General features: G+C 37.0%; 1 protein-coding gene across 1 annotated transcript; it reads right to left on the bottom strand.

Annotated features, from left to right (window-relative positions):
• Positions 1-5,044: 5,044 nt before the first annotated feature.
• On the bottom strand, positions 5,045-8,768 carry crhbp (corticotropin releasing hormone binding protein). Its single transcript, XM_008325704.3, has 7 exons — positions 8,466-8,768; positions 8,284-8,377; positions 7,187-7,344; positions 6,791-7,001; positions 6,359-6,504; positions 5,852-5,969; positions 5,045-5,723 (listed from the first exon to the last, which is right to left on the bottom strand). The coding sequence occupies exons 1-7, from the start codon at positions 8,553-8,555 to the stop codon at positions 5,569-5,571; spliced, it is 972 nt and encodes a 323-aa protein (XP_008323926.1). The 5' UTR covers positions 8,556-8,768; the 3' UTR covers positions 5,045-5,568.
• Between the last annotated feature and the right edge of the window lie 8,088 nt (positions 8,769-16,856).

Here is a 16,856-nt window from a genome sequence, read left to right as displayed (position 1 = left end):
TTTAAAAATAATTTTCCAAACATTTTTGTCAAAATGTTTGATTTTTTGACCAAAAATGACACAAAAAGTCCACATTTTGAAAAAGCATTTCATAAAAAAAAATTTCAAAAAATGTTCTCTAAATGCCCTAATTTTATGAGAAACATGCAGGAAAAGATACATTTTTAAAAATAATTTTTCAAACATTTTTGTCAAAATGTTTTATTTTTTGACCAAAAATGACACAAAACGTCCACATTTTGAGAAAACATTTTATACAAAAAAATTTCCTAAAAATTTCTCTAAATGCCCTAATTTTATGAGAAACATGCAGAAAACATAATTTCTGAAAAATTGTTTTCCAAAAAAGTTTTTGAAAACAATTTTTTTAAACATTTAATTTTTTTTTTCTAAATGCTATATTTTGATAAGAAACATACAGAAAAGATAACATTTTCAAACAAAAGTTTCTAAAAAAATTTCAAAAAATTTTTTTAAATGCTATATTTGGTTAAAAAACATACAGAAAACATACATTTTGAAAAAAATTTTTTTAAAACATTCATATTATTTTTTTAAATGCTGTATTTTGATAAGAAACATACAGTAAAGATAACATTTTCAAAAAGAATATGAAAACATATTGATTAATACTTATATTCTGGGACAAGATGAAAATCATTGCAAGGACAAACGGTGTCTACAAAAATGCAAAGGACAATGGGATTTAATTGTCTAATAAGAGGCTGCTGGAGTGAGTGTCAGGCAGGCTCCTTTTTGTTGGCACTTTTTACACATTTATTTTTGCATTTACACCTGTCTTTAGAGCGGAGGCAGTTCAGCTGGTACTGGTAAAATCATCTGAGGCATCAATTTGTGAATTAACTCTACACTCAGGACTGCCCCTGGTGGATGTATTGCTTAAGTGTTCGGCATAAATGATGTCAGGGTGTTGAAATAATCCACTAATTAACACTGTTTTTTTTGTTTGTTTGTTTGTTTTTTGGAGCAGCAGATAATTGGGATGGACTTTCCACACCAGAAATTTGTGTGGACATCCCTCTGGAGGATGATGACATGACACCAGAGAAGAATGTCATCTTCCAGTCTCTGGTGACAAGTATTATATCCGTCCTGATCGGTCTTCACTGTGAAAAAATCAATAGTGAGATTGCCTCTGTCTCCAGGGAATCATAACGTTCTCATATGTGTGATTCCTTTTTACAAGTTACAACTAGTAATTGGAGAAAAATGATCAGTTCAGTAGAAAAGGTTGGGGTTAAGGCTATACAGTGGAAGAGTGGTTAGTGCTCTTACCTTACAGGAAGAAGATCACTGGTTGGCTCTATGGTGGAGATGAATGCTCATTCTGTATGGAGTTTCCATCTTCTTCCTGTGTGTGTGAATAGGTTCCCCCAGGTACTGCGGTTTCCATCACTGTCCAAAAACATGAAGTTAATTGTTCAGGTACGAGTGTTAGCGTTACTAACCTCAGCATGAAAAAGTCCTTCTTGTGATGTAATAACATTACTTTTTGTTCCATATAACATTGTATTTGACATTTTCTATTTGATTAATCGTGATTAATCATGACTATTTCCATATTCATACCACAATATGACAAAAAAAAAACTCTGTATATGTCAGAAACAGAAAGACAAATAACAGCAGGAAGATGTTTGTGTTTCACCTCTGTTTCTATCAGCGACTAATCCAAATGATGGAATTATCAATATGGAAAATTTCCAATAAAAATATGAAAAGACTTAAAGAAATAATACATTTTTCTCATTACTGTTCATCTTAACGGTGGCTTGTAAAACGTGTCAAGAATGGTTTGCAGTATATGGTAGTCCACCACGAATATTTTTACAATGAGTTTTTGTTCATTATCAGACATTGCTGTGTATTTCCAGTCGTGTCCATCTGCTGGTTGGTTTGTTTGATGAATTCATTTTTATATGGACACACAGCTGTTCATCAGCTTTCTGCCTAATTATAGCCACAATAATGACAACATTGACAGTAGTTAAAAATAATTAGGCTTTTTCACAAAAGAACAACAGCAGCAACATCTGTCTGTGAGTTTGTGGACAATAAACTTTACTGTCGAGCATCTGTGGTCAGACTGTTCTCCTGTACTGCAGTAATATGAGCTCTGGCTGTGAGTATCTGAATGAGGACTAATCAGGTCTTTATTATGTCCAACATGAAGCTAACAAATCAACGTTATGTCTCCTACAGAAGGTTTACAGTTACTAAATTTTGAAAGTCAAACTTCTTATTATCAATTTTCTACATTTTTACTTCCAGCTCAAGGCTAGTAAAATACTTCATATAAACTCAGTATTGTTATAATGACAATTATATATTGTTCCAGTTGAATTTTTTTAGGATAATTTATTTTTATTTTAATATTAATATTTTAATATATTTTTTTCTCATTTTTAAACTGTGAAAATCCATAGAGACAAATGTGTTCATTTGAGTTGAATAAGGAATAAATCATGGGTACTGGACGCTCAATACCTTCGTCAAATACTAATCTTTAGTTTTGTTCAAGTATGTCTTGATGATATTACTTGAAAAATAATAAGGTGAAGCTGTGATGTGAATGAGAGATACACTCTGCTGTCACATTATTGAACTCCTCTGTACGTTGCTCTCAGGACTGACTCAGTCAATGACGTGTCATTGATCGTTTTTGGGAGGAGTTTTTTCTGAGTAAGGGTTTACGTAAATGTCAGACTTGATTTTTTCGATCTTCTGAGTAATAAGGGAATCCAATAGTCATTATTACAATCAAGCTCTCAGCCTCTGCATCACAATAGAACAATCAATGTGACGTTTGACTGTTGGATGGACTGGCTGTGAACTTGGGGAAAGTAAAGCTGCAGCAGTTAAAAGCACATTTCATTTATGTCTTAGAGAACTTTTAAACTGCAAATACTTCCACTGACAAAAGTAACAAGATTTTTTTTCCTGTATGTTATAACCCTGTCGTTCACATATGTTCTTTGGCTATGATTGAATTTTGATTCATATGTAGATCACACCTGGTCAACATCATTGGGTGAGCAGTGGTATTGGCCTGTTTTTGTTATTAGTGGCTAAAAGTTAACAGTGGTATTGGCCTGTTTTTGTTATTAATGGCTAAAGTGTGTTGTGAGTGAGTGAGTGTTTCAAAAAATATATACCTGTATATAAAAATATGCATGTGTAGTCAACTGTGTAGTACTACTGTATTTCCATGTAATAATAAACACATGACGAGGGACAGTTGTCAGGTAATTCAACTTTTCTTCACGTCGTCACCAGAGCAGTGAGACACTGAACTGCAATGAGAAAACACAGACACATGGCTGAGTGTATGAAGGAGTGTCAGGTTTCAGTATCAGTATATGATTTTGAGTACAAGTACTGCATGAGTATTTCAATAGGGAATTGGGAAAACTTACCAGTACTGACATCGGTTTTGGTTCATTCTTACTCTTCTTGGTTGTAGGGGAGGATGGAAGAGGAGGGAGAGCGGGATCGAATCCCAGCAGCCGTCAGGCCAGAGTACACTTCACACATGACATTTAAGTTATGTTACCATGTTACCCATTGCACACACACACAGACACACACACACAGTGCGATGCTCTTGCTCCTGTTCCTTCTTCTCGCTGCAGCTGTCCGTCCATGATAACGCACCTGCAGGCCTTTAATCACTACTCGCCTCATTGGTTTGAACCACTCCAGCCATCATTTTTACCACTATCACTGCTGTGGTCTCAGTGGTGACACACAGCCCACAGAGTTTATCTCTTACAGTAGTGACATCATTGCCATCCAATGATGAAGTGCTGAAAAGACCTTTATTCCTCCAACACCCTCCACCATTCACACGGTGGATGGAAAACCCTACAGAGGAGGTGACATTTGATTTCACTATTTCTCATTGTTAGGTTTAAATGTAACCATTTGAAGTTCATATTTATTGAATTTTTTTCAGTTAAATTTTTTACGTCTGCGTTAATATTTTAAGGGTGTTCAATTTGCTGAGTCATTTGTGACGTTCAGATTCGTTTCTCTTTGGTCTCAAAGAGACTATGTGTTGATTGGACAGCTAGGTCATGTGACTAATGATGCTAATGTTGTCGCAATGAGTAATATGAGTAAAACATGGTAGAGTAATACCTCAAGATACGAGCATAATCCGTTCCAGGACCGAGCTCGTAACTCAAGGTGCTCGTATCTCAAATAATTTTTTCCTATAAGAAAAAACAGAAAATAAAATTAATCCATTCCAGCCCTCTAAAAAACTCTAAAAAACATGTTTGAATTGCTCTAGAGACATACACACAAAAATATATAGTGTATGGCTCGTATCTCGGAATACTTGTATGTTGGGACACTCGTATTTCAAGATATACTGTACTAACATTATTTAAACCACTACATATTGGAGAATAAAATTTTACTTCGAGAAAAATTGATGGAGCAGCATTTAGAGTCAGTGGAAATTTCCTGGACTTCATCATCAAAAACATCAAAGATGTAGTGAATAACCTTCATTTCTAAGAAGGAAACTAAACAAAACTAATCAGGATGCACTATTTAACTAAAGTAATAAAAAAAATAATTTAATGTTGTTCCTCTACCCAGAGAGAATATGAAATCACAATGCATTTCATTTGATTAAATCTAATTTAGAATATATCGTCTAAAACAGTTTTGATCAGACTTTAACTTCTACAACTACAGTTTTATAAAGTTTCAGTAACGACTAATAAAAATGAAACAAGTTTGATGGCGTGCTACTTTCATCTGTTCTTTATCCAATGTTCTTTTCTTTGCAGGTTGGCCTTCTTCTTCCTCCACTACAACTACTTCCTCTTTTTTCATTTTCCTGATTCCCCTTTTTCCTTCCTGCTATTTTGTTTTCTGCTTTTATGTGTATTTTTTCACAAGAAATGATCAATCCACATTCACGGTACTGAATGTTTTGAAGCTCTTAACTTTACCCAATGAATGGATGGATGGTTGGATGGATGGATGGTTGGATGGATGGATGGTTGGACAAAAGCACAGCTACAGTTGAATGCTTTGTCATGCAGTATATTTTATTACAAAAAGCTTTATACAAATTGAACTTAATCAGCATTAAATAATAAAAACATGTTTTAATTACTCTAATAATAATAATGATAATAAAATAATAATAATAGTAACTAATAATGTTTCCATCAAACAACTAATCAATATGGAAAATTTATATTTGCACTTTTTATTTTCAGAACCAGAATAAAATGTAAATATAAATTTACAAAGACCAAATATTACTCAAAATATAAATAACACTTCAACTGAAAGAAATGGAATTGAAGTATTTGTTTGAAAAAAATACAGATAAAGATAATGAACAATCGAGTTTGACTGTTACAGATTTTTTTTTTTTTTTTTTCTTCAGTTTTCCAAACACTTCATCATCTTTGGACTTCAGTTACGGGAGTAGTTCAGAGAAACATGTGTGACTGCTGAATTTAGTTTAAAAAAATTCCACCTGCACCTTTTGTTACACGTCACATGGTCGTCCTGCTGGGATCAGGTGTTGAAGCAGAAATCCTCCACATTGTTCTGTTTGATGATCTGTAGCTCCTGACTGTCCAGTAGTCGGTAGCTGAAAGACACACGGTTGACAAACCTCCCACTGGACACCATCCTCACCACCGTGTTGTCACAACCCATTTTAATGAGAGCTGCGGGGGGGCAGGGACAGACACGGACAGACACGGACAGACACGGACAGACAGAGGGGATTTAACCAACAACTGTTATGCAGAGTGAGGAAGAAAAGTGAATGAGTGTGTGTGTGTTGTTGACTCACTGGCTCCAGTGAAGGAAGTGCAGAAGTCAGTGATGGGCAGCAGCTTGGACGTGTCCATGCTGCTTCCTCCCAGCAACTGCACAAAATCCCCTGTTTCTGCACATCCTGGCACAAACCTCTGCAAACATGGACACATTAGAAGACTGTTATCATCATTTTGGAGTCTCAATCTGTTTTATTTATGCAGATCAAGGAGAAGCATAAAAATCATTTGGTGGTTTTTAGTTCAAACTCCAAGTGAAGACAAAAAGCCATATAAAAATAAAAAATATGTACAATCAATAAAAATAATTTTGAATTGATAATCACTGGAACAACACATCTTCAATCAAAAATCTCTCTGTGGTGATTTTCTCTTTTACTTTTTTGGTTCAGCATTTAAACTTGGAGATATAAAAAAATATCACATGTACCCACCGTCATGCTGTTATGTACCCATAATGGACTACGGACCCCTGGTTGAGAAACATGTTTTAAAGAGAAATTGCACCCAGAGAGTTTACTCACCTTATGGAAGTGGTTGTTGTGACCCATGCTGAACTCGGAGATGTCGACCTCCACCGGGTATATGATGGAGAAGCTGCAGTTCCTCTGCTGCTGCGGCACCACCATAGTGTAACTGCCCTCTGGTGACTGGGAAATGACATTGCAGGCTGGACAAAGACAAATACAGACATAAGAAGCAGAGTGTCAACAGATGATTGACAATCAGATCAGACCTATACTTCAAACTCTGAAAGAATCGGCTCTGTCGTCACAATTATTTTAGGAATGGACGTCAACCAATATCTAAGGTCATGTTGAACCTTGTGTCATGTTGAACAACACTGTTGAGTTGTTTTGACCAAATTAGATCATACTACACCACTTCAAAAGTGCTACAAAGATAAAGTAACTGTTACTTTAATTTTTTTTCTTCCCAATCCTCAATCTACTTACGGAATGGGTTTATCTGCCTCTGGACCGTCAACGTGAAGCTGCTGCCAGGATTGTAAATGCGGAAGAAGACCATGGCCACATTCTGAGATGAGCGCACGCTTCGTTTCGTTGCTCCTGAGTCGCAGTAATCCACGTAACGCTCATGCACTGGCAGTGGATGGTCCTGGAGGCTGGGGAACTTCTCCCCTTTCAGCACCCAGCCATCAAACACCTCGACGGGACAAGTGTAGACACAGGGTAAGGATGTTTGGTCCATCATAATAGGTTATGACACATCGGATTGAAAAATAGTGGTGGAGGGCAGAGAGTGAGTTTATTTGTACCTTTATTTAATCAACATTTAGTATCTGTTTATTTTACCATCGTGCTAAAAGGGCATTCTGTTGGTTTTTTTACCGTGATGAAGTCACCGCCCCTGCAGTCGATGTCCACGTCCTCCAAATGTACACTGATCACTTCAGTGGGCTCTGCTGACAGGAAGGCAGCACAGCTGAGCTGAGGACGCTCCGTGGTGAAGGTGAACTGACCGTCCACTGCAATCATGTCCAGACAACCTGAGGCACGCGTTCAAACACATGTACGATGTCAGCAAACCATGGTGCATGTCACATTTACACACAAACATACATACATACATATGTATGGGTGTTGGTATATTAGACATATGTAATTATATGAGAACATTTGGCAGCCAAGGTATATACAGTGATATACTGTATTTATATATTGAAGCTGTCAAATGTGATCATATAATCATGTATGTGATAGATATATATATGGTCAAAAACATGATGTGTGTTTGTATATATGTATATACAATATATACATCTCACTTTGCACAATCTTATTACTTCTATTGAATATATGTATATATACACATAGTGTTTGTGTGTGTATGTATGCATGTGTACACAGTATATAGCAGTATATTTACTTCATACAATTCTACTACTAAAATTGATTGTATATTGCAATAAATATAGACTCAACATTTAATTTTTTTTAAATAATTTCTTAAAATTACATATATATTTATATACATGTTTATATATATATTTATATATATGGTTTTAATGTTAATTGTATTCTTCTTAATATTTTCGGTTTGAAAATAGAGATAGAACATTGTTGCGTGAACTGTACTGTGAATAACAGCATATATGTCTGTGATGGAACATAATCATCTGTGATTGTAAAAAAATGAATAAATGAATTGATAGAAGGATTTGGAAATATTGAATATAAAACTTCTTCAAGCTGTACCAGATTAGTGAGTAAACACATATACATGTGGTATGTATATTTACATGTATATTGGTCAATCAAAGCGAAAACAGGTCATATTTTATCGTGTAATATAATTAAAAAATAGTTCTACAGAGAAATGGAGCAGCTAAGAGATGATACTATTAATATTTTTTTCATCTCACTGTGATTATTATCATGGTCGAACACGAGCTGCTGTTATTACTGTGATTACTTTGAGTACTTACGTAAAGGTCTGCGATACAGGAAGTCCGCAGGTATTTCTCTCTTGAGTTCCGAATTAAAAATGGAATAAAAGTCATCTCTGGAGACGTCGTTGTTCTGCACAGGGAGAAAAGACAGAGAGCCGTGACTTTAATGTGGAACAATAAGGTGTGGAAGTGCAGCCTCCCACTGACCCGACACTTACCTCAATGTACCTGCAGTCTCCCCTGAGGACCGACACGCACAGCAGCAGCAGCAGCAGCTGCTCTCGGAAAGTGCGCTCCATGACGCGCATTACTACACGTGTGTGTGCGTGTGTGTGTGTGTGAGAGAGAGAGAGAGAGAAAGAGAGACAGAGAGTGTCCGTGTGTTAGTGTGTGTGTGAGGTGAACACCTGCTGCTGAGGAAAAGTCTCGGTTCGCCACTGCTCTGCTCTTTATAGGAACAAGTTGAGGAGAAGAATGACCGCAGTGACAGTGTTTCTGTCCCACACTGTTGACTGACACAGTCCCCCCCACACCCCCACCCCATCTCCCCCCACCTCCTAACCCAATCCACACTCAGCCTGCCTCAGCCAACCAACTGCGGGGTCGTGACGAGAGGCAAGGATGGACTGGCTCAGTGACACACGTACTAAGAACTAACAGTTCTGTGACAGAGTCTTTGACCGAGTTCTCTTGACACATCACTTGGGCAGAACTTCTTGTCTTCTGTGTTAACGGTCAACTGTTATTGATCGATTGATTTGATGGATCGCAACTTTTAACTCGTATTTTATCTATTCTCGTAATTTAGAAACAGCCAATCACAAGGCTCAATGTCATGTCATTTTTTTCATGAAAAGTACTCCGTCCCCCGTCCCCCCCCCCACCTGTCGTACAGTTGCGGAAAAATAATAAAAAATGATAATAAAAAAACTGAATTTTCTGCTTATCTATTTGTGCGCACGTGTGTGAGAGAGAGAGAGAGTGAGAGAGCTTAACCCAAAGCAGAGTGAGGACACCAGGCAGAAAAATACTTAAAGCCAGTGTTTATTTTTTTATTTACATAAATAAAACATTATATTAGCCTGAATCAAATCTCTCAAAATTGTAGCCTTACCAATAAAAACAGTTCTAACGTACACACATCATTTGTGTATATGTACCTGCTCAGTTCCCAGTATAGAGTCCAGACTTAAATATTCACAAGGCCACAGTGTTTTCCACTAAAGCTAATGGAGCACTTTCAGGCACCACAGCCACAGATATCAGTGACATATAGTTTATTTTGAATCAAAGCACACTTTTCATTATGCAACCTATTTCCAGCTAGATCCATTTTTGCATACGTTTCTATTGAACTCTCATTAGAAACATTTCCGGCCTCTTTAGTGCAGTGTTTGAGAGGGATGTTATTTGTCTGAGTGAATTTTAAATGACGCAGCCACTTGAGATCCTGTGACCTTCCATTTAGTTCAGAGAACTGCTGAGGACATTTAAGTGCCATTGATGACGCTGTGCTTCATTAGGATCCATCAAATCAGCGTTCACCTGTCAAGTCCCACAGAGGTAAATATGTATGTTACCTTTTAGTGAAGCAGACTCCATCGTATTTGAGGTCCACTTAGCCACTGAGATCATCCAAACAGGCCGTTGCCACTCACATCTGCAAATGTGGTGTGCGAGGAAATGCATTTTATCGAGTTAGCGAAGCATCGGTGGAGCTACAGGTGACAGAGAGAACACAGTATTAGGGTAAACAGACGAGCAGGGGCTGAACATCTGACTCTGTAGGTTTAAAAAATCTGAACAAATATAATAGTTTGTCAATGTTTTTTAAGATGAATGTTTATCTTACTAAAGACCTAAAAAGTATTTACAATCACATATGGTAATATTCATAATATTCTATATAATATTCTTCTATGTCCATGGCTTGTGTTTGTGTCTAGGTAAAATTACCGCCATTTATAAGTAAATAAATATCACAAACATTACTGTGACAGTCGGGATGAAGCTGTGAATTGTGATAAATTAGAAAAAAAACTCAGATCACAAATTTAAATTTGTATGTCAATTTCAAACATAGGCAGATTGACTACTTAAATAGTCCTGTATATCATAATAATAATTCCACCATCCATTCACTTACATTTACTGTAATTCACAGTCAATACATATGTTACTATTCACACAGACCGCAGTGTCTCAATCTCAGGCTCAAAATACCGTCTCGACGCACAGCGTGTGTTTGCAGAGACTTCAAGTTCAGGTCAGAGACTCAGCTTGTGTCAGAGCAGCCTCACTGAGCACAGGGCAGTAAATAAGTCTACGACTGACAAGCTGACTGATTGTCAAATAGACTGTGAGAGACTGTGGACTGATTAATACTGATTAGGACAAGGGCTTCACTGAAGTTCTGGAATCAACTACGGCCAGGATCTACCAGCCAGCGTCGAGTTGAATGAAGCTAACCTTTCAGTTTTACATTTGCATTTTTTCTTGACATTTGTCTATATTAATGAATCATTTGGATTAGTCAAAACACAAACATCCACCTGCTGTTATTTCTCTCTATCTCCTCCAGGATCATTTTCTAGGGTCTGTATGATCAGATCAATCCATTGGTAATGATCTAACTCAGGCGTGGGCAAGTATAAGGATAGAAATCAATAAGATAATTAAGACAAGTATGATGGGGCAGATTAAGGAACCAAACGAGCCGTATCCGGCCCCTGGGCCATAGTTTCCCCATGTCTGATCTAACTCCTTTATTCAACTACTGTAACTGTTTCATTCACATGGTTCCTGTCTTCAGTTCACCGACATCTGAACCACTGCTGACAGACAAAGACCAACGAACATGACAGACATCAAGCTGCAGCCTCACATGGTCATGAGCCAATCACTCTGACATCACTCTGACATCACTCTGACATCAACTCTGACCACTCTGACATCACTCTGACATCACTCTGACATCACTCTGACATCACTCTGACATCACTCTGACATCACTCATACACCTGTGGCTGTGACATCCTCACAAATCTGTAAGTTGATGTATACAGTACATACAACATCAGTCTTCTTACAATATAAACGGGTATAGTGTAGCGATCCCCAACCACTGGTCCGCAGACCAGTACTGGTCTCTGGGTCATTTAGTACCAGGCCTTAGTGAAAGAATTAATAATTATTCATTTTAATTAGACTAATTAATGATTCTTTTAAATTCCATTCAATTTCTTTGTTCCGAGATAATACTGCAATTTTTCAAAATAAAAACAGATTTTTCTTTTTCCATGTATATTGGTCAATCAAAGCGAAAACAGGTCATATTTTATCGTGTAATATAATTAAAAAATAGTTCTACAGAGAAATGGACCAGCTAAGAGATGATTCTATTAATATATTTTTATCTCAAAAATAAAAACAGATTTTTCTTTTTCCAATACTAAGAGAGCAAATTATAAAAAACGTTTTATTTTGAAAATCTACTGATCCTTTATGAGCTGAACGTTTCTGAAAAGTGAAAATTCTCTTAAATTGAGAGCCTCGTCATAGCGTGTGTGTATACACACTGTATGAAGTCATGTGTATTTGGTGTCTTTGTCTTTGTCTTTGGCAGCCTATAACCTGTTTGCAAACATGCGTTTGAGCATGCAAGCGTGTGCAGGTGCATGTATGTGTGGTAAAATGGATTTAGCTCAGCTCTGCATAATTCAGCTTCAGGGGAAAGAAGGCCTGCTTAGTTTAACACGGGCCGAGCTGAAGACAATTGTGCAAACTGAGCAGAAAGAAAGGAAATCCATTTTCCTAGTAAAGAGGGTGAGAGACCGTTCAGCTTCCTCAGCTGGGCTTGGATTTTCCAGTCAAGTCTCTTTCATATGTTCATGTTTGCTGCTAAACAAATGACAGCTGATGGAAAAATGTTACTGTTGGGTTTTTTTTTTTTTTTAATATTTCACTCATTATAGCCTCCTTCACTTCACACCTGTCATTGAAAAAAAATTACACATTTACTCTATTTCCAAAAAAAAATAAAGGTTATAAAATGAAATAGTCAAAAATGTTGTTTTTTTTTTCTTTTTAAAGAATAACACACATGCCGAATTACTGCAGTGAAACAGTGTAAGGACGCTGCACTGCATCACCTTACGTTGATTTGTGCAGTCAATAGACAACATTTTAAAATTTGCTTTCAAATACACCAATGACTTTAATTGCCACAAAAGACCAAAAGTAACAGACTTAACCTACCTCCTGAAACCACGGACTGTTCCTCAAAACTGTTCTTTTTCCGCCATCTACTGGCAACCTGGGATAGTTGCACAAGATGTTCATCTCTGTGGGAAAAAAAGAACATAATAAAATGTATAATTATTGGTAATTTCATAGCGATTCCTCTCATACACTATGAACTGAAGACCAAAACCTCTGTGAGGGGTTCATATTCTACAGTATTTATCTCTAACATAATGTACATGCAGACATAAAAATGAAATTATTTATTGACCACTTGAGGGCAGTGATTGCTCACTTTTCTACGGTGGCCCCGACTGTCAAAACAGAAGGACTTTTCAGAGAACACTTCAACACTACAGAAAACACAAGGACCTTTCAGAGTCTTCTGATTGGGCAGAGCCCGACAGTGTAAAGTCCCACTTCTACTTATCTGTCTCCGTGCACAACTTTCAAACCGTATTGGAAAGAATGGATTCAAGATGCCGATAATAGCACACTTTTAAAGCAATGGTATAAAAACTAAGATATAGAAGAAAACACAATATAATACTTTAAAAAAAACATAAAAGGCTAGCATATTTGTTTTTACAGTGTTCTGTACAGTATACAGTTAGCAAAGAAACTACAGTCTGCAGTTGGTCTGTACATGTCCCATGGAAACTCTACAGAAAATAAATGCTCTGTAAATGAAAGCAGTTGTTCTGCTTCTCAAACAGTCCCATCAAATAATCGTTCATATGTTTCCATGTCCAAGTAGAAGCCGAGGCTCCACAATAAAAAAAAAGCTATTGGAGTTATTCGTAGCGTTACTTAACGATCAAATGTGAAGCTAACTGGACAAAAGCTGAAAAAAGTGTTTATCAAACATCACTGTTTTCCAGAAATCAGCAAAATGTATCAGTTTCACAAAATAAATTAGGAATTGGACACAGGTATGCTAATCTTCATGCATTCATCATAAATAATATAACTGGGGTCAGTGATTTAAAATGTCCTGGGTATAATGTAAAGACCTTCAAGGTCTTCTCTCTGTTTCACCCATACCTACTGATCCACTGGTGATCCAACACTGAAATTCATACAAAACATTGACTAAATTACAAATCAACAGATAAAAAACTTATATATATATATATATATATATAATTATTATTTGTGTCACAAATAATGGCTGTTGGGTGCCCGCCCCTCACTGTGCTAATGTTTCAGCCGTCAGGACCACAATATAGAAAATCATAAAAATGTGTCTTAAATTTTAAAAAATAACTTCAAATACCCGTATCCACGTAACAACAGTTTAGGTCAGTGTGAATATGGTGAGTCCCGTTATGGTGCTTTGTCAGTGTTCCTTGATTTTGATCCAAGACTTTGTCTCGTGACTGGTGGCTGTTGATGGAGCTCATGTTACAGTGTTACAGTGTTACAGTGTTTGAGGACACTAGGGCCGCACGGACACTCACTCACACTCACTGCCTGAGCTCAGTTGTGCAGGCGGTCCGCAGCACAGAGGTTATGAAGTTCAGCTCTAACGTCTAACTTCTGCTCCCCCCCTCCCCCCACCGGTACCTGTATGTGGGAGCTGTGTGTGTAGACTTGGTGCCAACGACAGGACATATGGATTCGATCAACGAGTGTGGGCTTTTTACACTGTGTGCATCAGATGGTCAGAGCCACTAAACTCCTGTTGCTCTTGATTTCTTACCAAAGGAGTAAACACACGGCGGCGCAGAGACATGAGTGAAGTGTCAAGAGTGGAAAGTGACTTATTTGCTAATGGACCACGGAAGGTAGGAATTTTTAAATTACTTTATTTTTTAGTTTATAAATGGAGAAAAACGGTTAAATATATATTCACAAATCAATGGAAAGACAGGAGACATTTTTAACTTAAATATATATTCACAAATCAATGGAAGAAACAAAAGACAGGAGACATTTTAATACATACATTAAAATAAGATTTAAATTACACCCCAGACTGAAACATGAACTTTTGTCCAATTTATATTTCTTTTATAATTATATATATTTATATAGTAATTTTACTATATTTAATATAGTGTCCGCTCATAATAATAATAATAATAATAATAATAATAATAATAATAATAATAAAGTTTGAGGACTGTTGTTTAACAGAAACAAAGAAATTTGTTGTAGGACTTTATCACACTTTTCTTTAGTCATTTCCAATAGGGGTATACGTATGGGCCCCCTGACCTTGGACACAAATGGTCCTGTAGTCCATAAATACAGTCTATATGGAAAGATGGCGCTATAAGTGCTCAGCTGTGGCACTGAGCTCACAGTATGTAGCCCAGAGTGTTGGTTTGATGTAGAGCTGGCCAGTTGGCCATGTCTAAGGTCTGCCACAAGGGGGCTGTCTGTTGTCTTAACGGGTGACCTTCTATAGCAGCAGTAGATAGAATTTTTATATTCAGTCATTTTAACATGTACGAATGATAAACACGGAGGAAACTTCACATTCAGACTGAGTACACAGACAGAGGCAAATGACTTCAAATGACTTGTCCGTTTCTACGCATTAAACTCCAGTCGTTAAAAACTTTTAAAGTTAACACAATTTTAAACATGTTTTTAAAAGGCACACACTGTTTCAAATACAAACCCCAGAAACAGAAATACGTCTCTGTTTATTTTTTTATTTTTTTTGCCTTTTGTGATTCAGATTTCAGTGAATCTCTGTAGTCATGTTAATGCCTGTGTTGATTCAATAACATGTGTGCTTTGGCTCAGAGTGACTCATATTTCAATATATTTTATGCCAAAAAATAATGAATGCGTACAATCATACCAAAAATAAAAAAATACTTTTTTTTAATCAAATATATTTTTAAGGTGCTGCTGGGCCTTATATGAATGTTGTCGTCATGCATCAGAGATCGACTGTAGAAACACAGAGTCCGTCTCTGCCGCAGGTCAATCAGGTCAAGTCAAAAACAGCATTGCTACAGTCTTTCTAGAACAAATCTAGTCAAAGAAAAAACTCTAGTACAAAAATATACAGTTATATTTATCAATGTATGCATTTGAACCCGTGCTTGACTGTGTGCATCAGTTATGGAACATATCGGGATTCCATCTCTGCTGTAAGGCATCAGAATAACTGGAACCAGACCTGGGTGTTTATATGGAGTAAATGTAGCTGTTTGACATTAGATTTATTTCAGTTGTCCTGACTTAGATGAAAGACTTAAAGAACTGTAAACAGGCCTGTGTACATACACGCACACACGCACACACACACACACAAACTTGTGAGACCATCCTATAGACATTCCTAATCCACTCCTAAACTTCTTTTTGATAAATATACAACTAATCATAAGCCTAACCCTTATTCTAATTCTAACTGTAAACTCAGATATAAAAATAAAAAAATGTTTTAAGTTTTGAAATACCCTCTCACTCAAACTGAAACATGTCCCCACATGGACAGTGTCCCCACAACAATAACCTATTTCCTGTCCCCTATAGCTCCATAAGGCACCACACCCCCTCCTCCCCACACACACACGTTTCCCTTCATTCATGGTGGATGTCAAAGGTGTACTTTTTGACCAAATGTTGTCTATTATGCGTACAATATATTCAAATAAAGTTCCCACTGTTGGTCGGTAAATTTTTATCAGCAGTCATTTGGTGGAACAGACGGTTCAACATGGAGTTATTGAAAGTTGACGTAAAAAATGACAGATACTAAAAAAACAGACATAATCAGTGATGTTGTAATTTAGGTTTGTTAATGCTCAAACCTGAATTAATTACAGAATGAAACCCAAGAAGGCACTGAGATGAACCCAGCTTCCTCCAACGTGTTTAGTTTTTATTAGCAGAAAAATAGCTTGGGAAATGTCATGTATGTTTAAATTCTCTGTGAACGTAGACAGAGAAGGAGGTGACGACAGCACATCACCAAAGGCTGGAACTGGACCTGAACAACCAACCAAGAGTTCCTGTTTGTTCCAGAGTAAGATCTTCTATAAGTGTATCTGCAGAGTTAGAACTGGACAGTAACAACACCAGATTCTTCCTTTAGTGTGTCAGGTGGTGAAGTTCTACCTGGTTGTGTTACCGTTTCCACTGTTGTAGCTCCATTATAGTGGGACTTAATCTGAAAAATGCGATAAATAACAGGGGAAATAGTTGTGGCAGTTATTGATCGTTGATGAAGCCTCTGTTACTGAACTGTCACTAATCTGTTTATTACTGACCCTGGAGTCAGGGAATGGTCTCAGAGGGGGATCAGAGGGTCATGATGAACAGTAGATATAATGTCAGTGTGATGGGAGAGGAAGAGAGGAGGGGGGAGGAGGGGGAGAGAGGGAGAGAATAAGAGGGGGGGG

This window comes from Cynoglossus semilaevis, chromosome 14, assembly GCF_000523025.1.
Source record: "Cynoglossus semilaevis isolate Cse_v1.0 chromosome 14, Cse_v1.0, whole genome shotgun sequence".
Lineage (NCBI taxonomy): Eukaryota > Metazoa > Chordata > Actinopteri > Pleuronectiformes > Cynoglossidae > Cynoglossus > Cynoglossus semilaevis.
Note: the sequence above shows the minus strand (reverse complement) of the source record. Positions and strands in the feature narration are given on the sequence as shown.